The sequence below is a fragment of the Mus caroli genome, chromosome 3 (genome assembly GCF_900094665.2).
Source record: "Mus caroli chromosome 3, CAROLI_EIJ_v1.1, whole genome shotgun sequence".
In the NCBI taxonomy this organism is placed as follows: domain Eukaryota; kingdom Metazoa; phylum Chordata; class Mammalia; order Rodentia; family Muridae; genus Mus; species Mus caroli.
Window position 1 is genome coordinate 33,278,247 of NC_034572.1, and position 18,556 is coordinate 33,296,802.

At 44.8% G+C, this 18,556-nt stretch overlaps 1 protein-coding gene across 4 annotated transcripts in view; it reads right to left on the bottom strand.

Moving 5' to 3' along the window:
- Ankrd50 (ankyrin repeat domain 50) overlaps nt 1-18,157 on the bottom strand; it is a 36,065-nt gene extending 17,908 nt beyond the window's left edge. Inside the window, exons 1-2 of one of the 4 annotated variants that reach the window (XM_029475187.1) lie at nt 18,012-18,157; nt 16,024-17,321 (exon numbers count right to left, since the gene is read on the bottom strand). In XM_029475187.1, coding sequence (XP_029331047.1) covers nt 16,024-16,538 — 515 coding nt within the window. In that variant the 5' untranslated portion in view covers nt 16,539-17,321; nt 18,012-18,157. Of the gene's footprint in view, nt 1-16,023; nt 17,322-18,011 lie in introns of those variants that run through there. The other 3 variants (XM_021158477.2, XM_029475188.1, XM_029475189.1) reach the window with 3 other exon arrangements.
- Nucleotides 18,158-18,556: the final 399 nt, after the last annotated feature.

Here is an 18,556-nt window from a genome sequence, read left to right on the forward strand (position 1 = left end):
ACACTGACCGCTGCACCTTACCCTACCTACTGTACACTGACTGCTGCACCTTACCCTACCTACTGTACACTGACCACTGCACCTTGCCCTATCTAGTACTTTGTCTGCTGTGAACGCAAAGGTTGGTTAAAAAACAACAACAAAGAAACAGTAGAGCAGGTTAGTTCAGCAGCCCCTCAAGCACACATCTATCAGATGCACCAAAGATCTCTGTTCTCAGTATCTACCACCCACAGTCCCGTGGGCATCTGAATGAACCTCAGTGCTTCCTCAGCTCCACTGATAACCCACCCTGCAGTATAAACCCACGGACCTATGCAACCTGGGAAAAGAACACACTGCACACATCACACAAGAAGGTGCCACTCCAACCAAAAAGGAAACAGAAACAGCAGGCTAATGAATTCAGATCACCTGCCTTCCAAGAAAATGGACCAAGATGCAAAAGGCTTTGTGTCTTAGTATATCAAAATGGGTTCCCAAAAAAGATTGTAGGGATGTGGTCTAGAACTTGGATGTGGGAAAGAGTCCAAAGAGTGCACAGGGAATTCTGGAAGTGACAGGATTGCTTTATACCACTGACTTGATAGTCATCAAAACCATACAACTGTACAAGAGTCACTGTTACTGCATGCAAACCAAAAAAATTAACATGATATACAATAAAATATGCAAGAAAAATATAATAAATCTCTCCTGGTAACGTGTCCCTTGGTGTGGGCGTCTGAGTTCTCAGTTGCAGCTGACTCTGCTCTTCACACACTAATGCTGAGCAAGTCATTAAACAGAAAGCCCTTTGTTCATGGGCTGGCCTGGCCAGGGCCTTCAATCCCATCATTACCCCTCAAGCTACAAGGTCCACACTGCCCTGGCAGCATGCTGAGTCCAACCACAGGTTTCTGTTTCCAGGCCCTGACCAATAATTATTGCTTGCCCATTCCCTCCAACTCTGCGGGCCTGCTTGTGGGCCTTTGAACAGACCCTCTCTCTCGTGCCAGAATCCTCCTCATATGCCTGCTACCATGCTCACTTTCTTCTCTATCCCCAGAGCTCAGCTCAAATACACACACAGAGGGCTTGGGATAGAACTGCTTACTCTGCAACCTGGCACAGGGAGGGTGCTGCAAACACACACTGCTCAAAAGCCCTCAACAACTGGGACTAATCAGGTCACCAAGGAACTGGTAGTGTGGCATCTACCTTCCTGATCCCTAGGGAAGAGAAAGGATGCTTAGGTGAACTGACCTTTGCCCTCCCAATAGCTCACCCTTCGGAAGGATCACCTATGAATGTTTGCTGGGTGAATGACTGAGTGGCCTAATATATTTTTGAAGAATTTATTTATAAAGATTTCTATCCAAAATGTATAAAATCCTCACAACACTCAAGAATAAGATACCCACAACTCCAGAACAGTGTCTTCATTCCCAGATGTGAGCACAGACGACTCACTTCTGGCTTCCACTCAGCTCCTGTGGGCTTGTGGTGGTTGGCTTTATGTGTCAGCTTGCCTGGGCCGCAGGATGCCCACACATGGTCTTCTGTTCTGGATGCTTCTGAGGTTAAGGTCCCAAAGGTTGGCTTTCCCTCAGTCAGCTGATGGCTAACTGTGTGACTGCCTGAGTAGAAGTATCATTTTACTTCTCTCTTCAGGTTCAAAAACTCATCTGTTTGGGTCTTTAGGAAATGAGCTTTGCAATGAGAACTTGCACCACCCACTGCCCTGACTCAGGTCAGCTCTCCTAGGTCTCCAGCCTCTTAGCTGCACACCTTGCAGTTTCTCCGCATCCATCACCATGGAAGTGAATTCCTTATAATTTATCCATTTACTACACTTTCTATGGACATCCCAACACAGGGCTTACTCTGCAGCCACTTACATGTTACTCTCTTACCTACTTTGAATCGGATTCCATGCCTGGACCTACACAACCTGTTTCTACCAGCTGTCCCTCTCTACAGGGTGCTGTGAGATCACCCCTCTCCACAGCGATGGAAAACAGCTCATTTTGTGATTTCTTTTAGGGTTAGGTTCTAGGGAAACACAAATGAAAATGTTTCCAGAGAACACCCTGAGCCTACAAAGATAAGCACCGTCATGTATTCCAAACAGGTAACCCAGCTGCTGGGCATCTGTGATCCACGGACTCGGCAGGGTTGTCACGTGACACTGTGACAGTCCATGTCACAGTGGAGACCTGACCTTCTCAGACACAAGGAATGTTCTAAGAAGTACCCATGCCAACTCCGGGAGTCCAGTTTCAATAAAGCCGAAGCAGAGTGATCCGATTCCTCCACTTCTGACAAACATTTATATCCAGTGTTAGGACATGGCTGAGGTACAAACCACAGCTGGCAGGACCTTGAGCGGTGTTGCTACCCTAATGCTGAGGAGGAAAATCCAAATTCTGAAAAAGAAATTTGTGTGTGTGTGTGCGTGTGTGTGTGTGAACACTTAGTTTAAATGGCATTTACAAAAACACATACTCAGATATTGGGGTGGGGGACAGCAGCTAAAAAACAGTAGCTAAAAATGGAACAAGCCAAAAAACAACAACAACAACAACAAAGCCTAAGTCAAATGACTACAACTATTTCACGTAGGTTGCATTAACTTTGCAAATATATTTTAAAAGGTTACAGACTATAGTGAGGCTCCCTGTGCTGGCAAATTTTATGTCAACTTGACACCATCTAACGTCATCTGAAAGGAAGTAACCTGAACGGAAAAACTGCCTCCTTAAGATGGCTGTAGGCAAATCTGCAGGGCATTTTTAAATTACTGTTAGAAGAGGGATGGACTTAGTCCACTGTGGGTGGGGCCACCCCAGAGCTGCTGGCCCTTAGTTCTATAAGAAAACAGGCTGAGCAACCCATGATGAGCAATCGAGTAAGCAGCACCCACTCCACGGCCTCTGCATCAGCTCCTGCCTCCAGGTTCCTGCCCTGCCCTGCCCTTCCTCAGTGATAGACTTACCTAGAAGTGTGAGATGAAATAAACCCTTTCTTCCCAAGCGGCTTTGGTCACGGTGTTATATCGTGGCAACAGCAATCCTCACTAGGACAACCTCCATCCCCTCAGCACTTGTGCTGTTAAACAATTCCTGGTATTTTTATATACAATAGAATACCAGAACCATCCTCTACTAAACTGGGGTGTGCAGACATTAAAGTCACTGACCTCTGTCTATGAGAGAGTGGAAAGTGGGGCAGGCACAATACTTTGGAGCCCACGCATCTAAATCACACTGTCTCAGTATTAACTCTGCTTCCTCCATAATAGTATTACTGGATTCTACTCCGTAAATACAGAACTCTCTTCAGGCTCAAGACTGTGACAAGCAAAAATGAGCAGGAGGAGGGATGAGGACGAGGAGCCAGAGAGTTCCTAGGGATACAGAACATGAATGCATCTGCTCCTGATGGCCTCACCCTGTGGATATGTACACCTCTCTAAACACTCACACCTGAGCCTTTCTTTCTCTGGGCTTCAGCAAAGTACTGCTTCAGTGATGAGTGGCCCATGACTGAGGTTTTACAGGCAGGTTGTCACATTTCTGCTTAAAAATGTGTGATCGAAAACTCTGAATTATAGGGCTGAAGGGGATGGCTCAGTGGGTACAGTACTTGTTGCCCATGTGAAGTGTGTACCTCGAAACACAAAACTTCTAAAGAAAACCTGGACTTGGAGTTAGGAGAATCCTCAGAAGTTTGAAGTCTTGGAGTGCACAGTGGCAAATGGGAAAATGAGGACAGGCGATGAGAGTCCACTAGCTTCCATACATGTGTCATGGTGAGTGACTTGCATGACAGGTACTAAAACTAAGCTGTTATGATTCCAGGGGAGCATAAAGAACCAAGATCCTCAAGTATTTAACACTCAAAATCCACACAAGACACTAAATTCCAGGGCTAAAGGTTTTCAGGTCACCAGGGCATGCCCTTAAAGAAGTCACTGGGACGCTGGCCTTGTCTTCTCTTTCAATACTCAGTCATAAGGACAGCGCCTGTGCTTTGAACATGCTCCACCACTGCTGGATAGCACCACTCAGAACAGAGACCTAAGCATAATGGGCTCCCTCACTCAGTGACTAGAACTTCAAAGCCTGTGAGCCTAACCAGCCTTTGTTTTTGAACTGGTTTTGTCATGGGTTTGTCACTGTGATGTTGCCACTTACAGAGTGTGAGACTACACACTTCCAATCCTAGAGTCTCAAGTCTATCTCCTCCCTTCAAAAGTCAGTGTCCGAGGATTATCCATATAAGAGCTAAGGGGCTAGCTCAATGGTGGAGCTCCCCAGCCTAACATGTGGGAAGGTCATTTATGTAGCAAGAAATGCTAGATCTAGCATGTTCTAAATGATCTTGGACTACATACTGACATATCTGCCAGTCATTTTGCTAATAAATTATTCAATTCTTTAAAAAAAAATCCAGACTTTAATAAAAATATTGTTTTCTGAGAGGTTTTATTTATTTATTTACAGAAAATAAAATTACCAATAATTTTCATCTTGTCTTTTCTTGGGACAACAAACTTTGATTGTGTTTTCTTTTCTTAGAAAGAAAATCACCCATCCAATAAATTAAGGCATTTGTAAGAGGGGAAAGAAGATGATAGTGGTAGCTGCTATTTCAAATCAGTTGAGGATTAAATACTATCTATTCATTCACTGAACCAACAGTAACAACAACCAGCTGATAACTAAAACAAGGTCAGACCGGTTTCTGAAATCTTAACCAAGGTAAATATGGAATATGAAAGCATAAAGAACATACAGCAGGCAAAAAGACACACAAGCATCAGAAGCTCAGCTCTGAGTGAATAGAGCCCAACCTCTCCAGGTATGCAGTGACAGCCAGAGACTCGCTGGACCTACAGAGAGCAAAGCTAGTTTCACGAAGCCAGGAGCTGACTGTAAACACCTCTGTTTCAATGCTGAACAGAGAAAACATGACACCAACTTGGGGTAGTGACTTTAACTTTCAAATTGCTACTCTCATTGGAACACTGAGGATTAAGATGGTAAGGCCTGGGGAGCCAGCAAACAGAATGGAGAGTCTGGGGATCCAAACAGAAGATGGGTATAAAGGTTATGCAGGATGGCCAGAGAGTGGCCATTTGAGACCAGACCTAGTACTGATGTCTAAAGAGAAGTCATTTACAACACCACCCAATGACTTAGAAAAATTATATTGTTGTTTTCAGACACAGGCTAAAAACCTGCTTGGCTCACCAAGAAACTCTGCTAGGAATCAAACCCACAGGGCTGGTGAAGGTCAGTCCAGTCTGGTTTAAAGAGCAAAGTGCAAATCTGAAGAGTTCAGCACACAAGATTAGTTTTCCCCAAGGTGTGTTTGCTAAGTTCTGGATGGTGTTTAAAGGGCTGAAGAAAGTAGGCCAAGTGTGTCTGCAGGCCAGTTGGAAGGCTCAGTCCACATGCTGGAAAGAGAACTCTGCTTACTTTCAACACAAGCAACACTCAAGAGAGCTGGAGGAATCTGAGGCTGGAAAGGGCAGGAGGTTACAAGAGCTAATCGAAGCATCACTGAGGAAGAGCAGAACCTCTGAGCCTCAAGGAGCTGAGATTCCTCCAGGACCAGTTCAAAAGTGAGACAAACTATACTAAAGAAGACAAGTGCATGAGGGGTTTGGCAAAGATCACAAAGAAACCCAGAGCAGCTGAGTCCCAAAGCATTGCTGGCCCAAGGATGGAAAGGCCTTCACTGATGAGAGGCACTATCAGGATACTGCTATACTCATCCAACTGACACATGATTTACATGTCAGTGACATGTCAATGGCATGTGACATGTCAATACACTGACACACACTTAAATAATTTATTATGAGGTTAAGAGGTAAGAGGAATGGCTCAGTGTTGGAAAGTGCTTGCTATTCTTGCAGAGGATAGGTCACATCACCATGTTGGTGTCTGTAACTCTCGCTCAGGGAATCCAAAACCATCTCCTGATTTCAAATGCAAAAGTCCACTTCAGACACACAGACACATAATCAAAAAGTAAGAACAAACCTCTTTCCCCCATTTTATGTACATGAATGTTTTGTGAGTACATGTATATACACCATGTATGGGCCTAAAAGACCAGGAAAGTGTCAGATCCCCTACAAGTAGCATTACATATGGTTGTGAGCTGCCAGGTGGATGCTAGGAATGAACCAGGGTCCTGTAGAAGAGCAGATAGTGCTCTCAACTGCTGAGTCACCTCTTTAGCTCAATAAAATCTTCAAAGTAGTTACTATGGACCTGGTGAGATGGCTTCATGGGTAAATGCATTTGCTGCCAGATCTAAAGACCTGACTTCAGATATACATACACATACAAATAAAAACATGTTTAAAACATAGGAATGTGGAGTAGTAACCTACTGGCACAAGACACAATAGATAGACAGACCTGATAGATAACCCAGGTACTTTCAGCATTCTAGCTTCTGGACCCATTCCATACCATCTGACACAGTACCATAGAAGCACAGGCATGTGTCACACAACAACTTCACTAGAGAGCTCCAAACTAGCCTACTCTGCCTCACAGCTCCACAGTTTTCCTCTAACCACGGCCATGCGGGGCAGATTCACACCCTAGCTGGAAATGTTCCCTCTGCTCGTCTGTCTGTTCTTCAGATTCTACCAACCGCACCTACTCAACAACAATTGCCAACATTCCACCAATCTCCCACAAATCAGGCAGCACATCTCCTCTTTAGTACTCCTTTCACCCTTCTTCTCTGCCATCTGCAAGCAGTCCACGAGCCCAAAGCTTCTCCAGCATTCTGCTAGATGTCAGCCCTGCATTGCAGAAATGCCTCCGTCTCCCAGGTACTAAGCCCTAGCATTCATTCACAATGCCAGTGGCTGGAGCTTTCTCATGCTATGGAGATGATCTACCTGCCACTCACTCCCACACATGATCCTCAACTCACAGGAATACTTCACCACTGACACTTTGTGCATGGCCCTATGCCCTGTTGCAGTAATTCCTTCTTCATGCTTTAACAACCCCTAATCAGAAACCCCGTCAAGTTCTGAGCCCCATGTTATTACTCTGCCTGCTCATTAGTAGCCTTAGAAGCCAGCAACATCCCAGGCAAGCTTTGGCTGAATCTGAACTGCTTGCTCGCCTTCTGTGCTTAGATGCTGGAGTTCAGCTTTTTCAGAACTGCACCCTCCAGCTTCCAGCCCTCACTGGGCTCCTCCCTTCAGCCTCTATTTTGCAGTAACTCAAAATTCCAGCCTGCCAGCTTCCAATCCAAGATCCCAAGAGGCAGATCTTGCTTTATTTCTGTCATTACTCACATCCAACAAGCTCTCAGGTCAATCTGAAACCAAACTCAGAATACATGTCTGCTGGGCTCTCCATTCTCCCAAGTCTAACCACCAGCACCTGCACACGGATGGCCACACTGGCCACTTACTGCCTTCCTTGTCTTAGCTCAGCTACCCTCTTCTCAGGACACCAGTCAGTGTGACCTTATAAAACCTTAAGTCAGATTATTTTTGTCTAAAGAGCTTCCATGACTTCCAATCTTCTCAAAAAACAAAACAAAAACAAAACCAAACAAAACAAAACAAAACCATACAAACCAACCTAATGTCCTTGCAACTATCTAAAGGCCTCTCAGGGTTCTAGCTGTTTCTGTCTCCCACTGTCTGCCCCTGTGACGCTTGCAGAAGAAATAGTCCTTTATTCTCAATTCTGCAGTCTCTGTGTTCCTAGACATTAAACCGACTCCTACTGAGGCTATGACCTTGTACTTGGTATCTCTTGGGTCTGAAGCTCCGGTCAAATTTCCTTCTAAACATCCTAAGTAGCCATATGTGATAGAGCAACCCTCCACTCTCCCAGCCCTAGCTCCTGCCCTGCGTTGGTTTTCTATTAAACACTGTTACCTATAGTCTTAATTTCTTCACTAATCACCTCTGCTAGCTAGCAAAAATAAGCCAATAAAGAGAATATTTGCCTCATCTGTTAACTGCATGCCCTAGGACAGGACCTGGTGTGTTCCTCCCACCCAATATGAATTCAAAGAAATGAATGAACCAAAGTACAACAGCTGCCTCAGCAACACTGCAATAGCTAAGGCTGTATATATTAGTTCCCAGCACCCACATCAACTGGCTCACAGTGCCATTCCAGCGCCAACTGATCTTACTCCCTCTTCTAGTCTCTTTCAATGTCTACACTCATATGGCATATGCTCACACGGACACATACACATATGCATGAAAAGTAAAATAAATCTTTAGAAACACACACACTCACACACACTAAGATATTGCTTAATGATTCTGGTTGTACACCACAGTCCATATTGTCCCTCTATAAGATCCCAGACATCTCAGGCCTTGTACCTCTCAGAGAGTAACAGTGAGTCCTTAGCTGTTCTCACTTTCATCCCCCCAGAATATAGGAATATTCTGGCTATAGCAGGGGGATGGTATAAAAGAGATTTGATCATCAACAACTCTATAATACCTATAGTTATAGGTGTAAACTGTTTCTCACACAAAAACGAAGTATTTCAGAATTGAATGTGGTTTAAACAATAAAAATTATATCGACGTGGCCAAAATTAGAATGTCTTATATTAAAACAAGTAGTTGGCTACTAGTTTAATAGTGGTTGGCTCTTATTATATTCTAACCTTAGCAACCACATACTGTACTCCCTCAAAAAAGTAGTGAGAAAGTCAAAGTTAAAATTAGACAGAATAACCCCCGATCTCACATGATCACTGAGGACTAAAGAGCAGAGTGGGATGGTGGGGTGTGGGGCCAGCTGAGGGAGGAGGCATATCTATCTCGGTGGGCATGGGTGGGAGGGGGCTACCTGGTGCTACACCCTAAGCATGAGCACTGGCACTGCAGGAAAACAGGACAAGGTCTGAGGAGGAAGGCTTCGGAAGGTTCTGAGGAGGTAAAGTTACAAAGAAGTGATTCCAGGAGGAACAGCCATGAAAAATGTGTTGGCTGTAACATAATCTAATGGGATAAAGACACTGTGACTCAAAAGCAAGGAAGAGGGTCAAAGTATTACAGGGCAAGGTCAGAGGCCATGGCCAGCAGGAGACCCAGGAGTGCTCGGTTTTCCTCTACTGGTGTTAGGAGCGGCTGGGGCTGGCATGTCTAAGTGAGGAAGTACTATGACATGACTCCATCTCGGACGGTCCAGGGAGGCTGCTGTAATTCTGGCAACATAGGATTTAGCTATGGTGGGAAGTGGACACAGGAGGTGTTGGCTTCATCTTGGAGGTAGAACAAGTTGCTGACAGACTGGGTGAATGGATGAGTGACACTGACTACTCTGAGACTCCCAGATCTCTAATGCAAACAATGACTTCCATTTGAAATACTCCTTTCTTCTTAGCCTTGCAGTTATTTTCATAATTATGGTCTATACCTTCCCATAACAATTATGTACACTCTCTCCTGTGTCTATGTGTATATTTTATCTACTCCAGGCATGGGGTCAGGTTACAGTTGGGATCCTGTCTCTCCTTAACTGCCATCATCTCTGGGCCAGCAGGGCAACCAGAGCACACTCGCACCACAGTTCCGTTACCATGGTGATGGCAAGAAACACCAGAGAAAAAGCCGAACTGAAGCCCTGTTCAGGCCACATCTGCCACCATGGCACAGGCCTCAATCCTGAGAAAACGGAAGACAGACATGGCTCTAGAACTCAGTTGCTTCAGTTGTGGATTGCAACTCCATATGGGGTTCCATAACTTTTAGAACATAACTTTGATTTCTGAATATACAATAAACCCCAAATTAGCCCACCATAAAATTTAGACTAGATCCAGGGTATGTTTGGCAGCATGCCTGTGTTATGTCACAGGGCTTCAAGGAAGCCTTGGCTTTGAACATGGGACATGGAGACTCTACACTTTGCACAGTTAAGTCCAAGGCCTGAAACACTTCAGCTTGGATTAATGGCTTGCATTATAAATCACCTTACTTCACCTCCACAGACAAAGCCTTCTGCTCTTATAGAAACATGGCAGCTTAATTTTGGAAAACAAAGTCTTCACCTGCTTTCCTACTTCATTCCTTGGCATGTATCAACTTAGATATCTCTGGATGGTATCTGCAACACTTGTTGTTGTAGGTTTTTGTTTGTTTGTTTGTTTGTTTTGTTTTTTGCATTTATTATTTGTTGGGGTTTTGCATTTATTTATTAAATGTGTGTATATATGTAAAGCATCTCTCTCTCTCTCTTTCTGTCTCTGTCTTTGTCTCTGTCTCTCTCTCTCTCACACACAAACACACACACAGTGTTAAAAAGAAGAAAAAAAGAAAGAAACCTTGGAAGAGAAGTAAGCAGAGCATGTAATGCATACAGAGAGCACTGCAGGCACTCAGCACTCAGGGTCCAGCTTGGAGCAAGACGATAAACCTGAAAGGAAGTGGAAGGCTCCAAAGAATGGAGAGCTGTCCTAGAGGAAGATGATCAGGTGGCTGTGGAAATGGCTCAGGAATAAGGATGCTCACTGATCTTCCGACTGAGTTCAGTTCCCAGCACTCACACAGCAGCTCACATTCAGTTGTTGTTCCAGGTCTAGAGGATCCAATTCCCTCTTCTGACCTCTGTGGACACCTCATGTGCACACAGCCACTAACAAACATATGCTATATATAACTCGAATGCTTTTATAAGTAAATAAACACAACATACATACACAAATAGTTTAAATGATAGCGTAAAAGGTGAAGATGGTCTTTGCCTGAATGACACTTGCAAAGTTTTGTAAATGAAATTATGGTTTTGCTGTGTTTAAACAGTGAACAAAAAGACATCTTAACAGGGATCTTCCTTCAGTTTAAAAATACTTGAGAATGGAATATGAAGAGGATAGAAAGGTGGTGTAGCCAGCTGTTAAGAAAAAGGACTATTCATGCAGAGGATCCGAGTTCGATTCCCAACACTCACATCTATTGGCTCATAACTGCCTACTGCTATAGCTCCCAGAGACCTCACGACTTGTTCTGATGCATATATATATATATATATATATATATATATATATAAACATGCACATATTTTAAATTTTCAAAATACTTTTAAAAGAGGTTGAAAATGACAATTATCCTACACAGTATAAGTTATAAAAGACAAGTGGTGGAAAAAGAATATTTTGCCATGAGCTCACACAAGAGAACAAGAGAGTGGGCCTTCTGCTCTGAGCCCTCTGTTGAAGAGATGGGAGGTGGGTATCTTGCCACCAAATTATCTGGATTAATGCCAATTCGCACAGCAGGTTAATAAATTAAAAATCACCACACTAGTCTGTTCTGCATTTAGAATCAGTCTTAACAATAAAACATTTCATTTTTCTTACTCATTCAAAGGCTTCAGCCTTTCAGTTATGTTAGGGAATATTTTAGATAGGCAAGCAGCATTCTGCATTCATTAAATGATAATTACTTAGCATCTGTTGACATCATGCAAAGTGCTAACTAAGCACTACAGTAGGCAGGAAAAGTTCCTCAGGCATGAATGATGTCATGGAGATGGGGAAGAGAGAGGGGAACAAAGGATGCCTGAATGAGTTAGGAGAGCCCAGGTAAGAAGCTGGAGGTGACAGATGAAAGCACCAGGAAGATGCAGACCCACTAGGACTCCTGCTCTGTTGGCTGGGGGGTAGGAACTGATCTCTCAGCTTGAGATCTTCGTTTGCAAGTCCATAGCCCTTCATGTAAATTCTAAGTACCTACAGCCATTCATCTATCTTCAATATTTCTTCACAATTCTAATCCATTTACACTTAATCTGAGATACCAGAGGGAAAGAAAGGGACACCTGCAGAGTGTCATTCAGAAATAAAGGCAGGGATAGAGATGAGGGCTTCTGAGCTCTGTGTCCACCTAAATCTAAGAGACCCTGAAGGCCTAGCTGGGAGTTTGTAGCCTAGTGAAAGGACAGCTTCTGACCTGCTTCTAAAGCACACAGGAGACCTGAAGCACTGTCCACCTCCCACCCCCAGGCCTTACTTCCTACAGAGATAGTTACCATTTGGTCAGAAATGACTGAAATGTGCTCATGATTACAGAACTGACAGGAAGCACTGATTTACTTGTTTAAACACTAGAGAAGGAGCCATGTTGAAGGCAAGGACACAGCTTTGTACTGAAAACCTAGGGTCAGAGGAGAACAGAATGAAAGAAATCAGTCATCAGTTCTCAGCACAAATACAAATGAAAGCAGTAATAATCTTAGTTTCCTTTGAGTAACACAAAAATAGACTTAAAGAAAAAATGTAAATATATACAATTAACTGCAAACTAAGTAAAATGAAAAGAAACAAGCAATCATGTGTTTCTCTGTCTCTTCAATAAGTGAAATAATTCTATGAGCCACAGTGTGCCATATGAGCACTGTCACAGTTTTCCAACCATAATGGGGATTAGTCTCTTTGAAGGCAGGACTGCAACTGCACCACACACTGCTTTCTCTCTAACTCAACTCAACCCAGAACTCAGCACAGCTCTCACTGTCTGCTTCTGAATGAATGAATGAATGAATGAGTGAACGAATGAATGAGAAGGGTACTTTAGACCACTACATCTGAGACACAGCATGCCATGTCTGAGGGGAAAGGCATTGTCATGTGATCAAAAGTCACTGCAATAAAATTAGCCATACATCATCTCGTGTAAGATTTAAGCAGCAGTACTGCACAGTTTAGCCAAGGGCTGAGAGTAGAATACAAGGAAAAAGATAAAAAGTAAAACCGAGGGGCAAAAGTCAAGTAGATGAAAAAGCTCACGACTGAGTCTCTCCTCAGCCAGTTCTCCAGCTAAGCCTTTTTTTCTTCATCAAGTGTAGATTGCTGCCCTGCTTCCTGTGAATTCACGAAGACACTGATATTACCAAGATTTATACGTTAAGCAAGGTTACAAAAGCTGGCTTTGATTTTATCAAAAAGAAAAAGGATAATTCTACTTCTCTAGGCTTACATTTCTGTTTCATTTAACTCTTTATCAATTACCTACTTCTACACCGTGCTGGCTAGTCTTATGTCAACCTGACACAAGCTAGTCATTTGAGAGGAGGGAACCTCAGTCGAAAAAAATCCTTCCATAAGATGGCTGTAGGCAAGCGTATAGTACATTTTCTTAATTAATGATGGATGGGGAGGGCCCAGGCCATTGCAGGTGGCGCCATCCCTGGGCTGGTGGTCCTGGGCTGTATAAGAAAGCAGATGAGCAAGCCATGAGTGAGGAGCAAGCCAGTAAGCAGCACTCCTCCGTAGTCTCTGCAGCAGCCCCTGCCTCAGGCTCCTGCCCTGTTTGAGTTCCTATCCTGACTTCCTTTGATAAATAGTGATATGAAAGCATAAGAAAATAAATGCTTTCCTCCTCAAGTTGCCTTTGGTCATGATGTTTCATCACAGAAATCCTAACTAGTAAATAGGGCATACCCCTTAATTATCTACTTTTAACTCTCCCCAAATAAAGTAACTGCTTAGAAACAACAGTCCTCTCCTGGGTGACCTGTTGAATGGTGTCTATTCATGTCCAAATCTAACACACATTCCAATACATTTTTCTAAAGAGTTCACTTAAAGTGGGTTCTCTTAAGTCCACTTTGTACGGATGTAGCAAAATACCAGAGTGGGAAGTGTATAAACCATGGCCTACTCGGCTTACAGATCTAAAGGGTGGGAGACCCAAGATGGAGGAGCTCAGGGGTTACTTCTTGTTAGATGACTGGGGAGAAAGTCAAGCAAGCAGACACACAGGAAGTATAGGTGGCACCACCAAGGGACTGGCACCCCTGTCCATCAGAAGGGCAGTGTGGGTATGGTTTTCATCCAAGGCCCTAACTTGGCTTCCATCCCTTCAATTAGTTAAAAACTTCCAAACAGGCAGAAAAAATAGTTACAGACCGATGTCTAAATGAGAGAAAATGCCCTGAATGTTTTCAGGAAAATTAATGTTATTATGAAGAAAAAGTTGTTTGGGATGAGAATACATACAGTCACCCAACAAGAGTTTGAACTCCCAAGTAGCAGGCTCTATATTCTAGAAGTGATTGTTTATGACATCACTCAGATAGCTTATGGAATCATTTAAAACAAATTACACCTGGCTCCTTAACCATTAATAGTTCCCTTCAGAAAAGGCAGTAAGGGGAGAGGGGTGTTTATGTACAGCCCCTATGCAGTGCTTCAGGTGACAGCATTGATCATGCAAAGCATTCACATAGGGTGCCCTCTACCAAACCTACAACCTGGCTGAGTCTGTGTCACAGGCTTGTCCTGATTTCCTCAGCAGCTTCCAGGCAGTAGTTGCCCTGAATCTGATGGCTAACAGAAGACTTGTCCAGTGTCTTCCTGGACTGCGTTTATACTCATTTAAAGGTCTAGAATAACAGCACACCTCTCAGTCACTACCCTCCTGGTCACATTCCCTGTACTGATGACTTTCTATTACTGTGATCAAATACCCAACAAGAAGCAACTTAAGGGGAGAAGGGCATGGCAGCAGTAACTGGAGGCAGATGGTCACATTATGTCCACAGTCAGAAAGCAGAGAGTAGAGAGGAAATGGGGTGGAGCTACAAAATTCAAGACCTTCCCTCAGTCACCCACTTCCTCTACTTGGGCCCCACCTCGGGGCTGTGCCCAGCTGCGGATCAAGCTTTTAAACTCATGAGTCTATGGGGGCATCTTCTATTCAAACTCCACTCTTCCTGTTACTCTATGGGCCATCTGAATATGGTACTAAACACACACCTCCAGGCTCTCCACTTCTCCACTCACAACTGTTACTCATCAAATTCTTCAAACTCTAGTTACAATTATCTATCTATCTATCTACCTATCTATCTGTGTGTATCTGAGATAGATACACACATATATGTATGTATATGTATACATATATATCATATAAGTATATGTAAATATCATATATATATGTGTGTGTAGATATAAAATATCATTATGTAACTTTGCAACCTATATAACCTTAGATAATTTCCTTCTGCTGTCTCTCTGTTTCCTTGTCAAGAAAATGGAATAAAGGTTCCCACATCACAGAATCCTTAAGAAAATTACATGCCTTAACATTTGTAACACACATCACAGCAACCACCACAATGTTTACTATCATTATCAAATACTTTCAGTATCACCTGTACAAGTTTTAGATTTCAGGACATAAAAACAAACATTGGTTCGGGAGAGACTTTGCAAATCCCTCCTCCAGACACACAAACCTCTCCGGCACCAGAGCGCAGAGAACCGAACACACACCTGGCTCTGGAGGAACTAGGCAGTGTGGAGAAACAGGTACATAGGGAGATGAGAGACTCAAGCAGAAGTAAGGCAGAGAGGACAATATGCCAACTTCTAAATGAGAAGAGACTGACAAACTAAATGTATCTCCAAGGACTGGCATTTCCTGGAATGCAGTTTTACATCTGAAACCATTTTCAAAAGCAACACACTCACTTCCACCCACCAATTTCATAGAGATTCTTAAATGGGTTATCTTCATCACTCAAAACACTTAAGATAGTTGAAATGTTCGCTATTTTATAAATATCACCATAGGTCACTCAACTTTTCTATTAGTTAATAAGATAATAAATCCCACAACATGAGCAAATTTCCTAAGGACTCTGTTTTAGACAAAGTACACTTCTTATTTAAAGAAACTATCAATACTACTATGACAAAAGCTAGCCTTGCTGAAATCCCACCCCAGAGTCCCAGCAGCTAACTGCTGCATCTTATTACAAATACCCCATACCATCTACAGGCACTGTAGAAGAAAGCAGCATTCTGTTATTAAGTCAGCAAAATTAAGGCTCACTTTTAAGCTACACACTATGCAATGATACAAGCTTAAGCTTGGTTCTCTTTTGTATAACTAACGATGTGTACTGACAAACCGTGATCTAAGTCCAACGACTGAGTAGTATAGTGTAGTCAAGGGATCTCAGACTTGGATGGATACAAATGCAAGCATGGCTACCTTCCCACTGTTACCTTTTAAATGCTTCCGCTGGGTTCCTCTCACACTCTCCAGGCTCTAGGAGACTTTGGACGGCTGGATCTCTTAGCTTGTCCTCATAACCTTGGAGGAGTCCACTTTGGCAGATCTGGGCTACCAGACCTCTGATAAACCCTCCAACACACAAAGTGTCTGAGTCCTGGGCTTTGCAGAAGTGGAAAGCCAAAGCCTGGCGATGCAGACCTCTCTGCAGGCTGGCGGGCGAACTTGGCCACAGGAGCTCAGTGCACAGGGCCGTCTTCCCACTGCCAGGCCCTCCTACCAGCAACACGCCCCAGGAGGCCCCCTTTCCAGAGATGGCACTAGCATTATTCCCAGCGTTGCCAACGAGGGACTGTGCATTGGCTGTACCCGAACAGCAGCTCCATTTCTCCTGGAGGCAGTGCTGAAGTTTGTGGAAAACCCATTCCCGACAGTAAAACTGCTTCCCTTGCAGCAGACTCGTTTGGGCCATTTTGCAGACTTTCTCTTCCCAAGGATTAGTCATCATAGGTTTTGTTTGGTTTCGTATTGTTTAAATCTTCAGTGTGGGCTAGGATTTGGATACATTACCACAGGTTTCACATCCATTTGGGCATAACTTATCTGTGAGTTAACTGGGAATGACCAGTTGTCGTGAAATTCAACAGTCTCGGAGTTCATTTGGCAGAGGAATGTGCACGTCTTTATTTGGTTCCATAGCCTTAATTAGCAAAGGATGTATTTGCTTAATTGTCCAGCAGGATGTAAAAATGGCTTGTCCGGAAGCTGGGCAACACCATTCCTGTATCTTTTGGGGTCACAGAACTCTATGGCTCAATCTGGAGTTCATGTGATGGTAGATGCTTCAAGTACACAAATGAGAAAACACATCTGGAAAACAGAAGAGAATAGCCAGTGCTTGATGGATCTGTAGAAAACGCCCCCACAGCACTCACTGCAAGCAAGCCTCAGTGCTCTATCTGAGAACGAGATGCAGAAAAGCCATCCATTACGTTAAGTGGCACCAGAGAGATTGCATTTAGACAGGATGTAGGTAGCGCTGTGTCTCTCTCGCTGAAGGATGAGCATTGCGAGCCCAGAGCCTAGTTCTTGCCAGTTTGAGACATCTGACCGCAGCCAGGGAACTGTTTCAAATTAGAGTCTCTTATGTGGCAAAAATCGCAAACCTCTGTTGACACCTTCTTAATGGAAAACATTCATAAAATACATTTTTCGAGATGACAGATTCTTAATAGACCTGTTTTCAGGTTCCTCCGTGTTCCTGTGCCCAGGTAGTCAAAAATTCCCCAAACTAAAATGAAGCAGATAAAAATGTCTTTAGTCCAAAACACCACGTTAAAACCTATTCGTTACAACTCACCCCCAGAAAGCACTTTCAAAAAGTTACATACATGCTTACCCCCTAAATAAACCCATTTTCCTCTTTATACCTTTTTCTTCCTCCATGAGTATGCTTCTAAGACACTTTTTTTTTTTAAACAGAATTAACCCAGATTTTGAAAGCCTCACTGTCGAAACGGAAACAAAATGGTACTTTATGCCACCTACAGCAACACCCTGGATTTCAGCCTGAAAGCCCTCACAGTGTAGCTAGCTGTGCAAGAGCGCCACTGAGGCAGCTCAGGCACCCCGTCCGGCGGGGCTTCTTTGTTGATAGTTTACAGACCCTAAGGGAAGCAAGGGGCTGCGGTTGCACCGGACCTGCTCCCGCAGAAGGTCGGCTGAGCCCGGGCAGGCAGTTCCCACTCAGGCCCAGGAGGACGCCTGCTTCCCCGAGAGCTCTCTGCCGCCGCTCCAGCCCCCGCTCAGCTGACAGACAAAGGCTCGGAACGAGGTGCTGCCCGGTGCGGCGCGAGCAGGGCGCGGCCCAGGTCCCGCCACGGGCGCCGCCTCCAGCCCCGGGAATCCAAAGAGGGTCTGACCCGCCCGGCCCGAGCTCCGCTACAGAGGCCGCTCCTCCCGGCCTGCTGCCCGCGGTTACCTCAGTCCTTCCAGCTCCACGCTCCCGGGATCCCCGCAACCGTTCCGCCGTCCCGGCCCCCGGTGCGCTCCTCCTCGCACCCGCCTGCGGCTCCCGGCCGCCGCCAGCCCGGCCGCCCCGCACAGCGGCGCTCCGCCCAGCCCCCACAGCCGCCACCGCCGCCGGCGCAAAGACTGTCTCAGCCGGAGCCACAGCCCCGCCCTCCGCGCAAACCCCACCCACACAGGGCCCTCCCCACACAGGCCACGCCCAATACCGCCCCGCTGCCTTCAGGCCACGCCTCTCAAGGACCACGCCCCTCCTATAGGTCACGTCCCGCGTAGACCCCGCCCCTCCTAGTTAAGCCCCACTCTATTGGCTTGCCTCTCGCAGGTCCTACCCAATCGTTCTTTGTTCTCCAGGCCCCGCCCAGCCCATAGCCCCGCCTCATCTACCCAGCCAGTCCTCTCAGGCCCCACGCGCCACGGCCCCGCCCTGCTCCGCCCCTGTCCTCCGCACCCGAATAGAGCCTGGTCGCTGTGAGGTGGGTGACTCAGTGCGGGTTG